At 40.7% G+C, this 17,392-nt stretch overlaps 1 protein-coding gene across 1 annotated transcript; it reads right to left on the bottom strand.

Moving 5' to 3' along the window:
• Window positions 1-2,421: 2,421 nt before the first annotated feature.
• LOC123428308 (chemocyanin-like) lies at window positions 2,422-4,289 on the bottom strand. Its single transcript, XM_045112503.1, has 2 exons — window positions 4,112-4,289; window positions 2,422-2,630 (listed from the first exon to the last, which is right to left on the bottom strand). Exons 1-2 carry the CDS (start codon window positions 4,287-4,289, stop codon window positions 2,422-2,424), a joined length of 387 nt encoding a protein of 128 aa, XP_044968438.1.
• Window positions 4,290-17,392: the final 13,103 nt, after the last annotated feature.

Genomic DNA, 17,392 nt, shown 5'->3' on the forward strand with positions numbered 1-17,392 from the left:
CGTCTATTAGTTTGGGTCTAGTCCATCACATGATTCTCCTAATGATGTGATCCAGTTATCAAGCAACAACACCTTGTACATAGTCAGAAGACCCTGACTATCCTTGATCAACTGGCTAGCCAACTAGAGGCTTGCTAGGGACAGTGTTTTGTCTATGTATCCACACATGTATCTAAGTATTCATTCAATACAATTATAGCATGGATAATAAACGATTAGCTTTATACATGAATTATAATAATAACTTATTTATCATTGCCTCTAGGCCATAATTCCAACAACATGCCCATGGTATTCTTATAAGAAGTCCTATAAGCCCATAATGCATCGTCAAGTTTGCTAGACCGGTTCTTTCGAGATCTATTGACGGTCTTTTGTAGGATCAACTTGATCTCCCTATTACTCAACTCCACTTGACCACTAGACTGAGGATGATAAGGAGATGTAACTCTATGGTTGACATCATACTTAGCGAGCATCTTGCGGAAAACACCATGAATGAAGTGTGAACCGCCATCAGTCATCAGATATCTAGGGACTCCAAATCTTGGGAATATGACTTCTTTAAGCATATTAATAGAGGTGTGGTGATCAGCATTTTTAGTGGGGATAGCTTCTACCCACTTAGTAACTTAATCCACAGCAACTAAGATGTGAGTGTACCCATTGGAACTCGGGAAGGGTCCCATATAATCAAAGCCCCAGACATCAAATGGTTCAATGACAAGTGAATAGTTGATAGGCATTTCTTGACGCTTACTGATATTCCCTATTCTTTGGCATTCGTCACAAGACAAGACAAAATTACGGGCATCCTTGAAGAGAGTGGGCCAATAGAAACCTGATTGCAATACCTTATGGGCAGTTCTATCTCCAGCGTGGTGTCCTCCGTAGGCTTCAGAATGACACTTCTGCAAGATCTATCTCTGTTCATGTTCAGGCACACAACGTCTAATAACACCATCTACTCCTTCCTTATAAAGGTGAGGATCATCCCAAAAGTACTGCCTCAAATCGAAGAAGAATTTCTTCTTTTGCTGATAGGTGAAACTGGGTGGTATGTATTTGGCTACGATATAGTTTGCATAATCGGCATACCACGGTGCACTATGTGAAGTGCGGATGACATTCAATTGCTTATCACGAATGCTGTCATCCACCATCGGCCATATATCATGAGCACCATCTTAATCATCATTTGTGATGGCCAAAGCATCAACACCATCACCATCGTTAGCTGAAGCATCACCACCATCCGAAGAATCAACACCACCGGCCGAAGCATCTTCATCAACACCTGCTGAAGAATCACCACCACCTCCACCTCTAAACCCAACACCCAACCACCATTGCCAAATGCAAACCCTCCTCCAAAACCTCCAACACCTCCTCCAAAACCTCCGACACCTCCTCCAAAGCCTCCACCATCACCACCTCCAAAGCCCACCACCAGCACCTCCAAACCCACCACCACCAGCACCTCCAAACCCATCACCTCCAGACCCGGGCTTTGTTGAACACTTCATTGGCAATGCGATCCTAAAGTCATTGGAAAATATGCAATAGTGAGATCAATTAGTCATAAAAAATCATGAATTATGAGATAGGAGGAAAGTTACCCATGTAGCCTTCGATGGTGGATCAACTCGGAGCGGCATTTCTCACCTTGGTCAAGCAACCACTACAATGGCTACATGTTTTCTTGATAGTTATCCATCGGCCTTGAATTGATTTCAAGGAACGACCCGGGGAAACTAGCACAACCTTGTAATTTGTCTTCAATGCATTGCCAATACTTCTTGCCATTTGGATCTTTGCAGGCCACGGCATCGAGAGACACACTCTCCCATGATCGAATCAAGCAAGCGTCCTCCACCTCAGTGTAGTTTCCGGTTCTTCTCCCAAAATTTGCTTGGCTAGCATCAAACTCCTCCTCGTCAAGCTCTTTCACTTCATCATCGCCGACATTCCTCTCCTCCACTCCATATTGGGCTTGGTTTGCAGTTGCATCCCGATTCAAAATCATCAAGTGGTGCACTCCAGTCCATCGTGTTCTCCCCCCATATTTTGCTATGTTTTAGTTCAACATGGTAGCTACAAAATCAAACGACCGGAATACTAAAATTTTGTTGCAAAGTTCAATCGAATTTGACTGGACAAAAACTAAACTTTTTTTACCTCTCCGACGTTTTATCAAGCACATTGGAGGTCCCTTTCCCCCGCCATCGTCTGACATGGCCGCGGCCCGAGATCCGCCTGTGGCATGACGCACGTGAGCCTTCACCTCCACGTCGTGCCATTGCGCCATTGCTCGAAATCGCCACCAATGTCATCACATGAGAATACAGAAGCGGAGAAGTGTAAGCGGACCATGATGATCAATTGATGCACGAGCTCGACACAGTCCATTGACTTGGTTCGTCACACCCTGACGGTGAGTGTGATCTTGACGCCGCCCTTGTAGCAGTTATCCGAGACGCCGCTGATGAAGTTGACGAGGCCGCGGGAGAGCCTGATGCGGTCGTTGCCGGAGTCGTATACCGTGGCGTTGGCAGGGTGCCTGGTGCAGGTTCCGAACCCGAAGTCGTCCACCATTATCACATTCTGCGCCGCACGGTCGTACTTGAAAACTGCAGCCGGGAGGAAGGAAACACGCGTTGTGTTTTTTATACTAGCAAAATGGTCCGTGCGTTGCAACGGAAGAAAACAAACATAATCTTCAATGATGATGACCATATTATGTTCACACATCATCGCTTGATTTTGAAATTTTGTGCACAAATGCAAAAAAATGTTTCTTCTTTTAAATCTATTCACAAGTTGAAGCAATCTTTACATTTTCAAAAAACAAATATCATGGTTGTCAAAAATCTTGGTAACTCAAAGAATTTTTCTTAATTTCAAGAATTTCTTTTAGAAAACATACAATAATAATCCGATCCATTCAATAGTTAATTCTTCAAAAATCACATGGGTATATTTTCACAAAGACTTAGAAGCATTAATGTTTAACTACATACGTTAGATATTTCATGAACAATTTTACAAATATGAGAACAATTTTAAAATCGAGATTATTTTTTACAATTTACAAACATTTACTAAAAATCGTGAATATTTTTTATATTTCAAACGGGTTTAAATATTTTCTTTTGAATTGGCGACCAATTCTAGAAAAGACGGACGTAATTTTTGATGTTGGAGGATTTTACTTTAAATTCACAAACATTTTTGAAATGCATGAAATTTTTCTGAATAAACATACATTTTATAAGTCAGTAATATATTTATTAAATTCACGGACATTGTTTTGGAATTTGCAAAAAAAATATAAAAATCCGGCGCCTTTTTTGAATCCACAAACATTTTATGTTTTCGTAAAAAATTTAATTCAAAATTCCTATTTTGTAATATGCAAATGCTTTTGTAATTCTAAATTGTTTAAATTAGAAGTAAACAAAAATGGAACGGAAAATGTAAATAAAAAATAAATTATGAAAACATGCATTAGCTATTTTTAAAATTTTAGGACATTTTTTAAATGCTTTAACATATTTTGAATTAGAAAGAATTTTGTTAAATGCTTTTAATAATTTTTAATACATGGAGTTTGATTTGAAATCATGGACTTTTCTTATTTTACAAAAAAAATAAACTTGCAAACAGTTTATTGTATATGCGAGCATTTTTTACGGAAACTCCGAGCAGTTTTTAAAGTCACAAACATTTTATTTTTTTTAAATATGTTGATTTAAAATTTTAAGTTTATTAAAATTTTACTGAAGAGAAATAAATAAACGGAACTAAAAAAATTGGGCCTGTGCATGGGCCGGGCCATAGCTGGATATTCTACCAGGGTGCAGAGCGTAATATAGGAGGTTTTTACATGGCCGGACCAGTCCGAGATTTTTCGCCTTGTGAAACGTTTTCGATTACTTACCGGTGACATGGTGGGTAATTTATGCAAACTTCAGATGCAATTTTCATGACGTACCACAGAAGCAATAGGTGCTTTATTAATAGGTAAAGATAAAGATAAAGATTGTATGTATGTATGTATATATGTGTACAGAAACTAGAGTAATATAAATGCAAGGGCGCCGTAATTTACCTAGCACGTCGCCTTCCCTGAAGGGCTTGAAGTTAGGCCAGCCCATGACGCCGAAGGTCCAGCCCTTCTGGTCGCCAACGTACCACTCCCTTGAGTGCGCCACACCACCCTGCAGCAGTATCAGGAAGACCAGGAGGAGACCGTGCCCGGCCAGCTTCATGCCGCTTCCCCGTGCCATTTCCAGTTAATTATGTAGCGGCTGAAAGCTGTTTTCTTCTCGTAGCCGAAGGTGTGGTTCTTGCGTGCGCTGGCTGGCTGCCTACTTAAAGGATTGATTGCTACTTGTCGTAGCGTATACACTTCAGCATGGAGATGATCAGCCAGAAATTACGTTTGGATACGCCATTGACTGCCTTCTCTCGTATCCTAAATTAATTGCCCCCTCTATATTCTACAGAAAGACCATATCCCTCCGGCTTTTGGTGAAATCGGGACGAGGTAGGAACAAACACCATTTTTGTACAGACTCTGTAAAACAAATTCACGAACGAGGATCCAAATATGAAGGAACTCTTATGCGAGGGGTATCCGTAAGTAATAGAGATTATACTCCTAGATTTTCTATGTATTTAGATGCCTCTAAATTCACCTGATTAAAATTAAATTAGAAGATATCACTAGTGGGGACGGGGCATTTAGCCCCGGCCCGTAAGGGGCTTTAGTCCCGGTTCACCAACCGGGACTAAAGGGGCGGACTAAAGGCCTAACCTTTAGTCCCGGCCCTGTTACAATCCGGAACTAAAGGTGCTTCACGTGGGCGCCTCGTAGCGCCCCAGAGGCAGGCCCTTTAGTCCCGATTCGTTACACGGACCGGGACTAAAGATTTTCAGATTTTGCTGGTTTTGGGGTTTTTTTTTTGAATGAAATTATTTTTGGGTTTTAGGGTTTTAGGGTTTAGGTGTTCGGGAGATTAACGTGATGCATCGGTTGGTGTTCGGGAATTAGTTTTCATATAATTTAAATAGAAATAATTATGCATATATATATAAGATTAACTTATCTTACAAACGAGCATATATATACAATTATATGGAGATCTGAATTATCGGGACTAGACCTCGTCTATTCGATTACATGGACGAACATCAGTAATGGTCCCTAGTTACACTAAATCGTCCTTTGTCATCTATAGCTTTCGTCCTCAGAAATCCCGCAAGCTCCTCTGCAACAGCAATCGCGTGTTGCTCTGGTAGGACCTTCGTCCTCATGGCCGTGTGCTATATAAGAAGAGGAGATGAATATGAATATCAATCATGATAACAAAGAATGACAGGTAAAAATAGAGGTGTGAATGTTCATTGCTTACGTCGAATCTCTGATCCTTGAGCTCAGAGGTAAACGTGCGAATGGTCTCGCAAACATAGTATCCGCATAGATGCGTTCCCCGTGGCTGCTGGTCGCACTTTACGAGAATAGAATATATATAATCAAAATAATAATCTAGCATCATAAATGTATTGACAATTAATAGAAGTATATCATACTACTACTTACCTGAGCCGCTCTAAAGGTCAGCTTCTCACGAAAGTTACCGGAGTCACGCACTTGAACCGCTTCCAAACCCTGCCCGAGAAGGATAATGATTTGCTAAGTTTTTCATTAATTGATATATCAGAAAATCATCGAAAGAGACCAACAGAGCGCAAGAATGATTAAAATTACCCTTGGAGCATGTCCTGCAGGCTTTGGAACTGTTCCAAGGGTCTCGATAATGGGTTGAAGGCATCAACTCTTCCCTTATCAATTTGAATGTCCAACAGAATCCAATGGAAGCTGCACATGTATATATATATATGTGTGTGTGTGTGTGTGTGTGTGTGTGTGTGTGTGTATGTGTGTCAGTAACTTAACAATTACACTTATAAGTGAATGGACACAACAGAGTAAAGACCCTCACCTGAAGTTGTATGGAAACAGTATGTGGTCACAGAAATTTTGATCTATTAGAAACCTTAGAAGGTTTTTCCTCCGTCTCCTTGGGTTTATCAGTTAGCGTCGCTATATGTATTTTATCTCGGGCAATAAACCAAATATTTAGGATGGTCTTACTTTTACAATCCAGAATCTTCATGCTGCATAATAGAGTACAAGTTATATATAGACAATGAATTGAAATAACTAAACAAGTTATATGTAGACAACGAATTGAAAAACTTACAGACAATAGCAACTCATAAGCGATTTGTCGAGGGCGTCGCCATTGTACATCTGGAAGAGTTCATCAAAGTCGATATGGATTTCTTCGGAGCGGCCGTAGTACTCCCGTGGGACACTCAGCACGATCATCGTTCTCCCATTCTTTGATTCACTTAAGTACCATTGATGCAAGTAACGCATATTTGTTGGGAGATCATCTTTGCTGACCAAAGGCTCTCCCATGACAAACTGTGGCTTAGGGGCTACCACAGTCTTGGGAAGCCAGCAAATCTTCAACCGAGATACCACATTCAGCCGCCAACTCCTTTGCTCTTTCAAAAGCTTGCCCCTGCACCGGAGGGGGAACATTCTCGGTTAACACCTTGAGGGGTGGGATCGACTGTTTGGCCTCTTGTCCAAGCTGAGGAACGTCTAATTTTTTCTTGCTTGTAGTTGAACTTGATTTGCTCCCACTTGCACTTGCACGTGAGCTGCTCTTTTTCACTTCCTTCTGCAATGTGCGTGTATAGTCATCAGGCTTATAGTGTAAGTCATACTGTGATGGAAGGGTTATGAAGTCTTTTGCCCATGCTGTTTGCTTCTCGGTGTATTCCGGGCGGGGCTCGGGTTCCTTCTTTTTCATCTGCGCATCATGATGTTCCTTTGCTATCCTGGCGTTTTCCTCGGGGGTACGATCATAAGGTCTGATAGGAACATTAGCATGAGGTACCGTTGAGAGGGGCGACCGTTTGCGCTTTGGGGGGCTCCGTCGCTTAGGAATCGTCGGCGGAGCGTTCTTGGTGGCACGCTTCCGCTTAGTATCCTGTGCAGGTGGCGGCGGAGACGGACGACCCAAGTCCGGCGGCGGTGATCGAGATGGACTCGTGTTGTGCTGGCCGACGTCATGTGGAGGGCTTGGAGGTAATGGAGGTGTAGGTGACCTGCGACGACTCAGAGGCGGTGTTGTCCTTGGGGCCGAGCCTGGAAGCTTGATGTAGTTGTTGTCCCATAGGATGACTCCACCGAGTACTTCTCCGAGTGTCCTCTCATCTTCGGGTCCAGCTATGTCGAGCTCCATATCATGAAACCCCGTCATGATTTCATCCACCCCGACTTTAGCAAAGCCAGCTGGAATCTCACGGCCATGCTAGCGTGCATCAGAGCCAGAAGGTAAAGCTTGTCCGACGGCCACCTTCATGGATATGTTCTTGAATTTCTGATGGAGTTCACATGATGTTGACTCCTTGATTCCATCCATGGGGTAGCCGGGACCGCCCTCTATCATTCTTCGTGCATCGTCGGGCGGGGCCTCAGATTCAGCCACGCTGCTTTTCCGCTTAGATGGGGGGCCGGTAATATCGAGTGCAGGATCTTCCTGGAGCGGTACTCCTCTAAGCTCATCAATCTGCTTCTGTTGCTCGTTAATCCTGGCAAGCAACTGGTTGAACTTGTCATTCTCCTCATCCTGCTGCCGCTTCTTTGCTCTCTCTCGGCTTCTGTAAGTGTCTTGGTCTCTGGCAAACCCAAGCCACCACGGGTAAGAAGGACCGAAGCCTTGCGTTCGTCCTCCATGTTCGTCATTGCCGAGGACCAGTGTGAGCAAATCTTTATCTCTATCTGCAGTGAACTTTCTTTTTCCCTCCTTAATTTCCTTCACTATCCTTTTCCAATTCTCCCTGGGTATCCTAAGACCGTCATTGCAGATGAGGTCCCCTGTTTTTTCGTCGTACGACCCAACATGCGCAAGGAACCAATTTCTTGCTCTCAATTCCCACTCATCACGGAGTGGTTCAGGTATGATGCCTTTATCTAGCAGATCTTGCTCTTTCTTATCCCACTTTGGGATGGCAGTCTCATAGCCCCCTGGCCCTAGCTTGTGGTGATATTTCTTCTTGTCGGCATTTATCTTGTTCTTTTCTGATAATGCCTGGGCATCTTCTGACTCCTGGTACTCTTGAAATGCCTTCCAGTGATTCGCCTGCTTGGCTAGATACCCCTCGAATACTGGCACTTTCTTTGTCTTCAGATAGTTTTTCCATAGCTTCTTCTTCCAGCTACGGAACAGTTCGACCATCTTCTTCAGAGTCCACTGCTTGACTTTGGCCCTCAGTTTGTGTGCGGCGTCTTCATTCTCACATTCTGGCAGGTTGAAATGTGACATGAGATCATTCCAAAGATTATCTTTGTACCTTTCGGCGACATAGTCACTATCAGCTGCCCCTTTGCACTTGTTCCACTCCCGAACGCTGATCGGGACGTGATCCCTAACGAGAACTCTGCATTGCTTCTTGAATGTGTCAGCAGCATTCTTAGGAAGCTTGGGTTCGCCCATAGGCAATATCAGCTCAAAGGTGTAATGCATCTGTGCTTCCAACTTTCTAGTCGGGCCTCGTTTCGTAGTTTTGCTCGATGTGGAGGCCTAAGAGGGAGAAACATTCGTCAAATGAATGTATATGTATACAATATAGAGCTATCTCCAATATTTTTCACATATTACAAGTGATTGTCGAACTTCATATATATACCTTGCCGGACTTTATTATTTCTTCACCGGCTTCTCCATCAGTGGAGCTATCACCTTCTCCGTCATTGGACCTATCCTGCCCCATCGGCTTCATCTTCGTATCGCTCGACCTCCATTCCAACGTCGTGGTTTAGATATGACGACGGAGATTCAGCTGGTTCAACGTCGGGGCCGTCTTTGATTATATCTTCGAGAAGTTCTTCCTCTTCGAGGTTCCTGATATGTGGATCCATAGTTGTGCAAAAAACGGATTCTCTTAACCTTTGTACCAAAAAAGAATTATTCTATCAGGAACTCCGTTCCAAAACAACTTTAGTCCCGGGTCGTGGCTCTACCCGGGACTCCTAGATTTCTGCATAGTATTCAAAGTAGGAGTACTTTTCCAATTTGAGCATTCAATAAGCAAAACCAAATCGTAAAATAAAGTAGTATTCAAATTAGCATGCATTCAATTATAAGCAAATACATCATCTCTTTTGTCCGTACATCGTCGAATATTATCACTAATACTCCTCGAATACTATCATACATATAGCATCACTGATACATCTAGAACCGTAGCGCCCGACGGGTATCGGCGCGGGCGGTGGACACCCAAAGAGAAGGAACCATCACAGGATCATAGCTCTAGTGAGATCCCCGAAGAACCTGCCAGGTATGCTCGAACCTGCCCTCCAACGCAACCATGTAGTGACGGACGTGCTCATCCGCCTCGCTGACACGGTGACGTACCACCTCCGCGGTGTCCGGAAGCCTCGGCACCCTCACTGGCCCACGCGACCGCCACCAAACAAGGATCGGGTCAACGACGGGCTGGCTCCTCACCAACCTACGCCCCCGGAAGGTAGCACCTCCCAATACCAGCCGGGCGGAGCCCAGTCCCGGACAGGGCCCCTCTGATCAAGCAGGTGTCCTCCGCCGAGTCGACGACGAGGATGCGGGATAGGCATCGTAAAATGAACTAAAAAAATAAACTAGTTCTATTAATTTTCTTGCTAAAAATAAACTATTAACACTTAAGCATATACAATAACAAATTAAACTATTAACACTTAAGCATATACAATAGCAAAATTAAGCAATAATCTAAGAAACACTATTAACACTTAAGCATATACACTATACAATATTTCTTCTTCTTGTAACCCTAAACTAATTTTTCCTCTTCTTCTATTTCTCCTCTTCTTCTACTTCTTCTTCTACTTCTACTTCTCCTCTTCTTCTACTACTTCTCCTCTTCTCTTCTTCTACTTCTCCTCTCCTCCTCTTCTAATTTTTTCTCTTCTTCTATTTTTCCTCTTCTTCTCCTCTCCTCCTCTTCTTATTCTCCTTTTTCTTATTTTCTTCTCCTCCTCTTCTTATTTTCCTTTTTCCTAATTCTAAATATTACTAACCCTAATAATCTAGCACAAACCTAATAACAATAGGAATTAAATGACAAAAAAAATCTTTTTCTTCTTTTCTTCCCTTTTTCTTCCTTTGTTCTCCTTTTTCTTCTTTTCTTCTCCTTTTTCTTCTTTTCTTCTACTGGCCGGAGTGTTGGGGAGGAGGGGGTGGGGGGCTTACCGGCCGGAGGTGTCGACGGCGGGCGGCGAGGAGGACGGCAGGCGGCGAGGAGGACGGCGCGACGACGAAGAGGACGGCGCGACGGCGAGGAGGACGGCAGGCGGCGGCGAGCAGGACGGCGGGCAGCCTGACTGCGTCGTCGAGTTCGTCGCTGTGCCGCGCCGGGCAGGAGAACGAGAGGAAGAAGAAGAGAAATGGACGATTTGGGTTGGAATTTTTCGAAGTCCCGCTTATATAGGTGGATCTTTAGTCCCGGCGCGTGGCTCGAACCGGGACTAAAGACCCCCTTTAGTCCCGGTTGGAGCCACGCGCCGGGACTAAAGGCCTCTTTTCGGGCAGACCAGGAGGCGGGAAGCAGGGGGTCTTTAGTCCCGGGGCGTGGCTCCACCCGGGACTAAAGGGAGTCTTTAGTCCCGGGGCGTGGCTCCACCCGGGACTAAAGCCCCTCCTCGGCTGCACAATAAGTTTAGTCCCACCTCGCCCAGCGAGGGGGACTAACACTTGTTTATAAGCCCCGTCGCAGCTTCTCCATCGAGCTCCTCTCTAAAGCAGGCATACGGGCCTAAACTTACTGAAAATTGAAACTATATTCGAAATTATAGAGAAAATTCAATCTAAATTCAAAGTGAATTTAGATTGAATGTTCTCTATGAATTCTCATATAGTTTCAATTTTTTTCTATTTTCATAATTAATAATTTTGACTATCCAAAATATTTTTTTTTATTTTCAATTAAAAACTATGTTTATTAAAATTCTTTTTGCATATTTGAGAATTGTACAAAACTATGATAATGAAAAGTGTTTGAAATTGAATAAATAATGCAAAACTATTTTCAATTTTCAAAAGTAATTATTTTGACAATCCAAACTATTATCTATTTTGTTATTTTCAATTAAAAACTATGTTTATTAAAATTCTTTTTGCATATTTGAGAATTTGACAAAACTATGATAATGAAAAGTGTTTGAAATTGAATAAATAATGCAAAACTATTTTCAATTGTCATAAGTAATTATTTTGACTATCCAAACTATTTGAACTTATTTTTTGAACTTATTTGAACTCCAGACTTTTTGTATGTTCAAAATTCACCATTCAAAGGCACATCACAAAATTTCAACAATTTCTGACTTCATTTGGTATTCTTCGTGCATTTACTTATTATTTTTTTGAGTTAGTTGACCCTGAAATTGAAAAGCACTACAAATGAACTCTGAAAATGTTGAAAGTTGGCATGCTATCATCATTTCACCCATATAGCATGTGTTAAAAAGTTGAGAGGGCTACGACAAAAACTGGATGCACTTCGTGTACAAAACGGACAATCTCTCTCGAAGTATCAGGGTTTCGAACGAGAACTCATCTCTTACAAAGGGATTTCATTTTTTGAACTTATTTTAACTCCATACTTTTGTGTGTGTTCAAAATGCACCATTCAAAGGCACATCACAAAATTTCAACAATTTCTGACTTCATTTGGTATTCTTCGTGCATTTACTTTTTTTGAGCTAGTTGACCGTGAAATTGAAAAGCACTACAAATGAACTCTGAAAATGTTGAAAGTTGTCATGCTATCATCATTTCACCCACATAGCATGTGTTAAAAAGTTGAGAGGGCTACGACAAAAACTGGATGCACTTCGTGTACAAAACGGACAATCTCTCTCGAAGTATTAGCGTTTCGAACGAGAACTCATCTCTTACATAGGGATTTCATTTTTTTGAACTTATTTGAACTCCATACTTTTTCTGTGTTCAAAATGCACCATTCAAAGGCACATCACAAAATTTCAACAATTTCTGACTTCATTTGGTATTCTTCGTGCATTTACTTTTTTTTTTGAGCTAGTTGACCCTGAAATTGAAAAGCACTACAAATGAACTATGAAAATGTTGAAAGTTGGCATGCTATCATCATTTCACCCACATAGCATGGGTTAAAAAGTTGAGAGGGCTACAACAAAAACTGGATGCACTTCGTGTACAAAACGGACAATCTCTCTCGAAGTATCAGCGTTTCGAACGAGAACTCATCTCTTACAAAGGGATTTCATTTTTTTGAACTTATTTGAACTCCATACTTTTTGTGTGTTCAAAATGCACCATTCAAAGGCACATCACAAAATTTCAACAATTTCTGACTTCATTTGGTATTCTTCGTGCATTTACTTATTTTTTTTTTGAGCTAGTTGACCCTGAAATTGAAAAGCACTAGAAATGAACTCTGAAAATGTTGAAAGTTGGCATGCTATCATCATTTCACCCACATAGCATGTGTTAAAAAGTTGAGAGGGCTACGACAAAAACTGGATGCACTTCGTGTACAAAACGGACAATCTCTCTCGAAGTATGAGGGTTTCGAACGACAACTCATCTCTTACAAAGGGATTTCATTTTTTTGAACTTATTTGAACTCCATACTTTTGTGTGTGTTCAAAATGCACCATTCAAAGGCACATCACAAAATTTCAACAATTTCTGACTTCATTTGGTATTCTTCGTGCATTCACTTATTTTTTTGAGCTAGTTGACCCTGAAATTGAAAAGCACTAAAAATGAACTATGAAAATGTTGAAAGTTGGCATGCTATCATCATTTCACCCACATAGCATGTGTTAAAAAGTTGAGAGGGCTACGAGAAAAACTGGATGCACTTCGTGTACAAAACGGACAATCTTTCTCGAAGTATCTGCGTTTCGAACGAGAACTCATCTCTTACAAAGGGATTTCATTTTTTTGAACTTATTTGAACTCCATACTTTTTGTGCGTTCAAAATGCACCATTGAAAGGCACATCACAAAATTTCAACAATTTCTGACTTCATTTGGTATTCTTCGTGCATTTACTTTTTTTTTGAGCTAGTTGACCCTGAAATTGAAAAGCACTACAAATGAACTATGAAAATGTTGAAAGTTGGCATGCTATCATCATTTCACCCACATAGCATGGGTTAAAAAGTTGAGAGGGCTACGACAAAAACTGGATGCACTTCGTGTACAAAACGGACAATCTCTCTCGAAGTATCAGCGTTTCGAACGAGAACTCATCTCTTACAAAGGGATTTCATTTTTTTGAACTTATTTGAACTCCATACTTTTTGTGTGTTCAAACTGCACCATTCAAAGGCACATCACAAAATTTCAACAATTTCTGACTTCATTTGGTATTCTTCGTGCATTTACTTATTTTTTTTGAGCTAGTTGACCCTGAAATTGAAAAGCACTAGAAATGAACTCTGAAAATGTTGAAAGTTGGCATGCTATCATCATTTCACCCACATAGCATGTGTTAAAAAGTTGAGAGGGCTACCACAAAAACTGGATGCACTTCATGTACAAAACGGACAATCTCTCTCGAAGTATCAGGGTTTCGAACGAGAACTCATCTCTTACAAAGGGATTTCATTTTTTTGAACTTCTTTGAACTCCATACTTTTGTGTGTGTTCAAAATGCACCATTCAAAGGCACATCACAAAAATTCAACAATTTCTGACTTCATTTGGTATTCTTCGTGCATTTACTTATTATTTTGAGCTAGTTGACCCTGAAATTGAAAAGCACTACAAATGAACTCTCAAAATGTTGAAAGTTGGCATGCCATCATCATTTCACCCACATAGCATGTGTTAAAAAGTTGAGAGGGCTAGAAAAAAAACTGGATGCACTTCGTGTACAAAACGGACAATCTCTCTCGAAGTATCTGCGTTTCGAACGAGAACTCATCTCTTACAAAGGGATTTCATTTTTTTGAACTGATTTGAACTCCATACTTTTTGTGTGTTCAAAATGCACCATTCAAAGGCACATCACAAAATTTCAACAATTTCTGACTTCATTTGGTATTCTTCGTGCATTTACTTATTTTTTTTGAGCTAGTTGACCGTGAAATTGAAAAGCACTACAAATGAACTCTGAAAATGTTGAAAGTTGGCAAGCTATCATCATTTGACCCACATAGCATGTGTTAAAAAGTTGAGAGGGCTACGACAAAAACTGGATGCACTTCGTGTACAAAACGGACAATCTCTCTCGAAGTATCAGCGTTTCGAACGAAACTCATCTCTTACAAAGGGATTTCATTTTTTGAACTTATTTGAACTCCATACTTTTTGTGTGTTCAAACTGCACCATTCAAAGGCACATCACAAAATTTCAACAATTTCTGACTTCATTTGGTATTCTTCGTGCATTTACTTATTTTTTTGAGCTAGTTGACCCTGAAATTGAAAAGCACTACAAATGAACTATGAAAATGTTGAAAGTTGGCATGCTATCATCATTTCACCCACATAGCATGTGTTAAAAAGTTGAGAGGGCTACGACAAAAACTGGATGCACTTCGTGTACAAAACGGACAATCTCTCTCGAAGTATCAACGTTTCGAACGAGAACTCATCTCTTACAAAGGGATTTCATTTTTTTGAACTTATTTGAACTCCATACTTTTTCTGTGTTCAAAATGCACCATTCAAAGGCACATCACAAAATTTCAACAATTTCTAACTTCATTTGGTATTCTTCGTGCATTTACTTATTTTTTTAGCTAGTTGACCGTGAAATTGAAAAGCACTACAAATGAACTATGAAAATGTTGAAAGTTGGCATGCCATCATCATTTCACCCACATAGCATGTGTTAAAAAGTTGAGATGGCTACAAAAAAAACTAGATGCACTTCGTGTACAAAACGGACAATCTCTCTCGAAATATCAGCGTTTCGAACGAGAACTCATCTCTTACAAAGGGATTTCATTTTTTTGAACTTATTTGAACTCCATACTTTTTGTGTGTTCAAAATGCACCATTCAAAGGCACATCACAAAATTTCAACAATTTCTGTCTTCATTTGGTATTCTTCGTGCATTTACTTAGTTTTTTTGAGCTAGTTGACCCTGAAATTGAAAAGCACTAGAAATGAACTCTGAAAATGTTGAAAGTTGGCATGCTATCATCATTTCACCCACATAGCATGTGTTAAAAAGTTGAGAGGGCTACGACAAAAACTGGATGCACTTCGTGTACAAAACGGACAATCTCTCTCGAAGTATCACGGTTTCGAACGAGAACTCATCTCTTACAAAGGGATTTCATTTTTTTGAACTTATTTGAACTCCATACTTTTGTGTGTGTTCAAAATGCACCATTCAAAGGCACATCACAAAATTTCAACAATTTCTGACTTCATTTGGTATTCTTCGTGCATTTACTTTTTTTTTTTGAGCTAGTTGACCCTGAAATTGAAAAGCACTACAAATGAACTCTCAAAATGTTGAAAGTTGGCATGCTATCATCATTTCACCCACATAGCATGTATGGTCGACACTCCCTCACCTGATTTTTCGACCGTCGATGATGGTCGCTACTCCTTCTTCCCCTAGTGCATAACAAATATCTAGCACAAAGAGAAGAAGGAGAAGCAACCCCCACAACAACAGTCGGCATTCTTCTTCTCTCATGTATGGTGGACACTCCCTCACCTGATTTTTTGACCGTCGATGATGGTCGCTTTTCCTTCTTTCCCTAATGCATAACAAATATCTAGCACAAGGAGAAGAAGGAAAAGCAACCCCCACAACAAAAGTGGTTCCGCGGCAAGCCACGTGGTTCCGCTGCATGCCACGTGGTTCCGCTGCACGCCACGTGGGACTAATGGTCTTTCATTTTTAAATGACTGTTTTAATCAAAAACAGATCTGTTACAAAAGGGATTTAATTTTTTGAACTTATTTGAACTGAAGACTTTTTGTATATATATGTGGTCGAAATGCATGATACCATGAAGTTAGAAAGGGCTAAACCATTCAAAAGTAGCAAATGAAGTTAGAAAGGGCTAAACCATTCAAATTTGGAAACTATAATGGCACAAACAGAAACTAGACATATATAAATTGGTCCAAGCAGTACATGATACTAGTCCAAACAGTACATAATAATAGCTACCATAGATATATACAAGTGTTCGACGTTGAGAACACTACTCGTCTGAATCGTCTAAATCAGAATGTCCACCTTCCTCGAGGTGACGCTGGCCATAGTTGACGACTCGAATCTTGCGGTACAACTCGTATGAAACGTATGCATCTTTTGGTGCATACTCAATGTTGATAGGATCAAGTGGGGCCTTCTCCCAAAGTTTGTGCTGAGACTTTGGGAAAGTGGTCTTCATATCACCATATTCCTCGTCGATCAAGGCAACTGCCATATGAGCCATCAAAGTCCTGACATGTCGAAGCCTGAATACCGTTTGGAGATCAATGAGGCAACCAGTTGGTATCTCAATACCGAAGCTGTACCTCATCTTCAGCTTGTCGTTCCTTATGTCAACGGTAGCAAAAGTGATGCCGCTGCGAAGGAATTCCATGAGTTCTGGACAATGCTTCTCACTACTGCAACGGAAACAAATTAAAATGGAACAAATGTTACATACTGCTGCAATAAGGAAACATGTTTCACTACAACTAAAGAGAAAATTATATTTAGGATTCAAATAGAAGATATGCAATGGAACCTAGAGAGATCACTATAGCTATCCAATGGAACCTAGAGAGATCACTAGCTATATGCAATTTTCATGACTATGACATATCATATTGCTATCCAATGGAACCTAGAGAGATCACTAGCTATATGCAATTTTCATAACCTTGGATCAAAGAACACCGCATAAAATTGTATCACTACAACTATGATTTCAATGGAACATATTGAACCAATCAGATTTTTCAGATTGTGGAACACTATTCCAATCAGATTGTGTTCCCTTCAACTAATCAAAATTGTTTCACTATAACTATTTGAAGCGAACCAACTATGGTTCCAACGGAACATATTAAACACTAGTTGATTCTAATACGATTTTTCAGATTATGGAACACTATTCCAATCAGATTGTGTTCCCCTTCAACTAATCAAAATTGTTTCACTACAACTATTTGAAGGGAACCAACTATGATTCCAGTGGAACATATTAAACACTAGTTGATTCTAATACGATTTTTCAGATTATGGAACACTATTCCAATTAGATTGTGTTCCCCTTCAACTAATCAAAAT

The sequence above is a fragment of the Hordeum vulgare genome, chromosome 2H, assembly GCF_904849725.1.
Source record: "Hordeum vulgare subsp. vulgare chromosome 2H, MorexV3_pseudomolecules_assembly, whole genome shotgun sequence".
NCBI classification, from domain to species: domain Eukaryota; kingdom Viridiplantae; phylum Streptophyta; class Magnoliopsida; order Poales; family Poaceae; genus Hordeum; species Hordeum vulgare.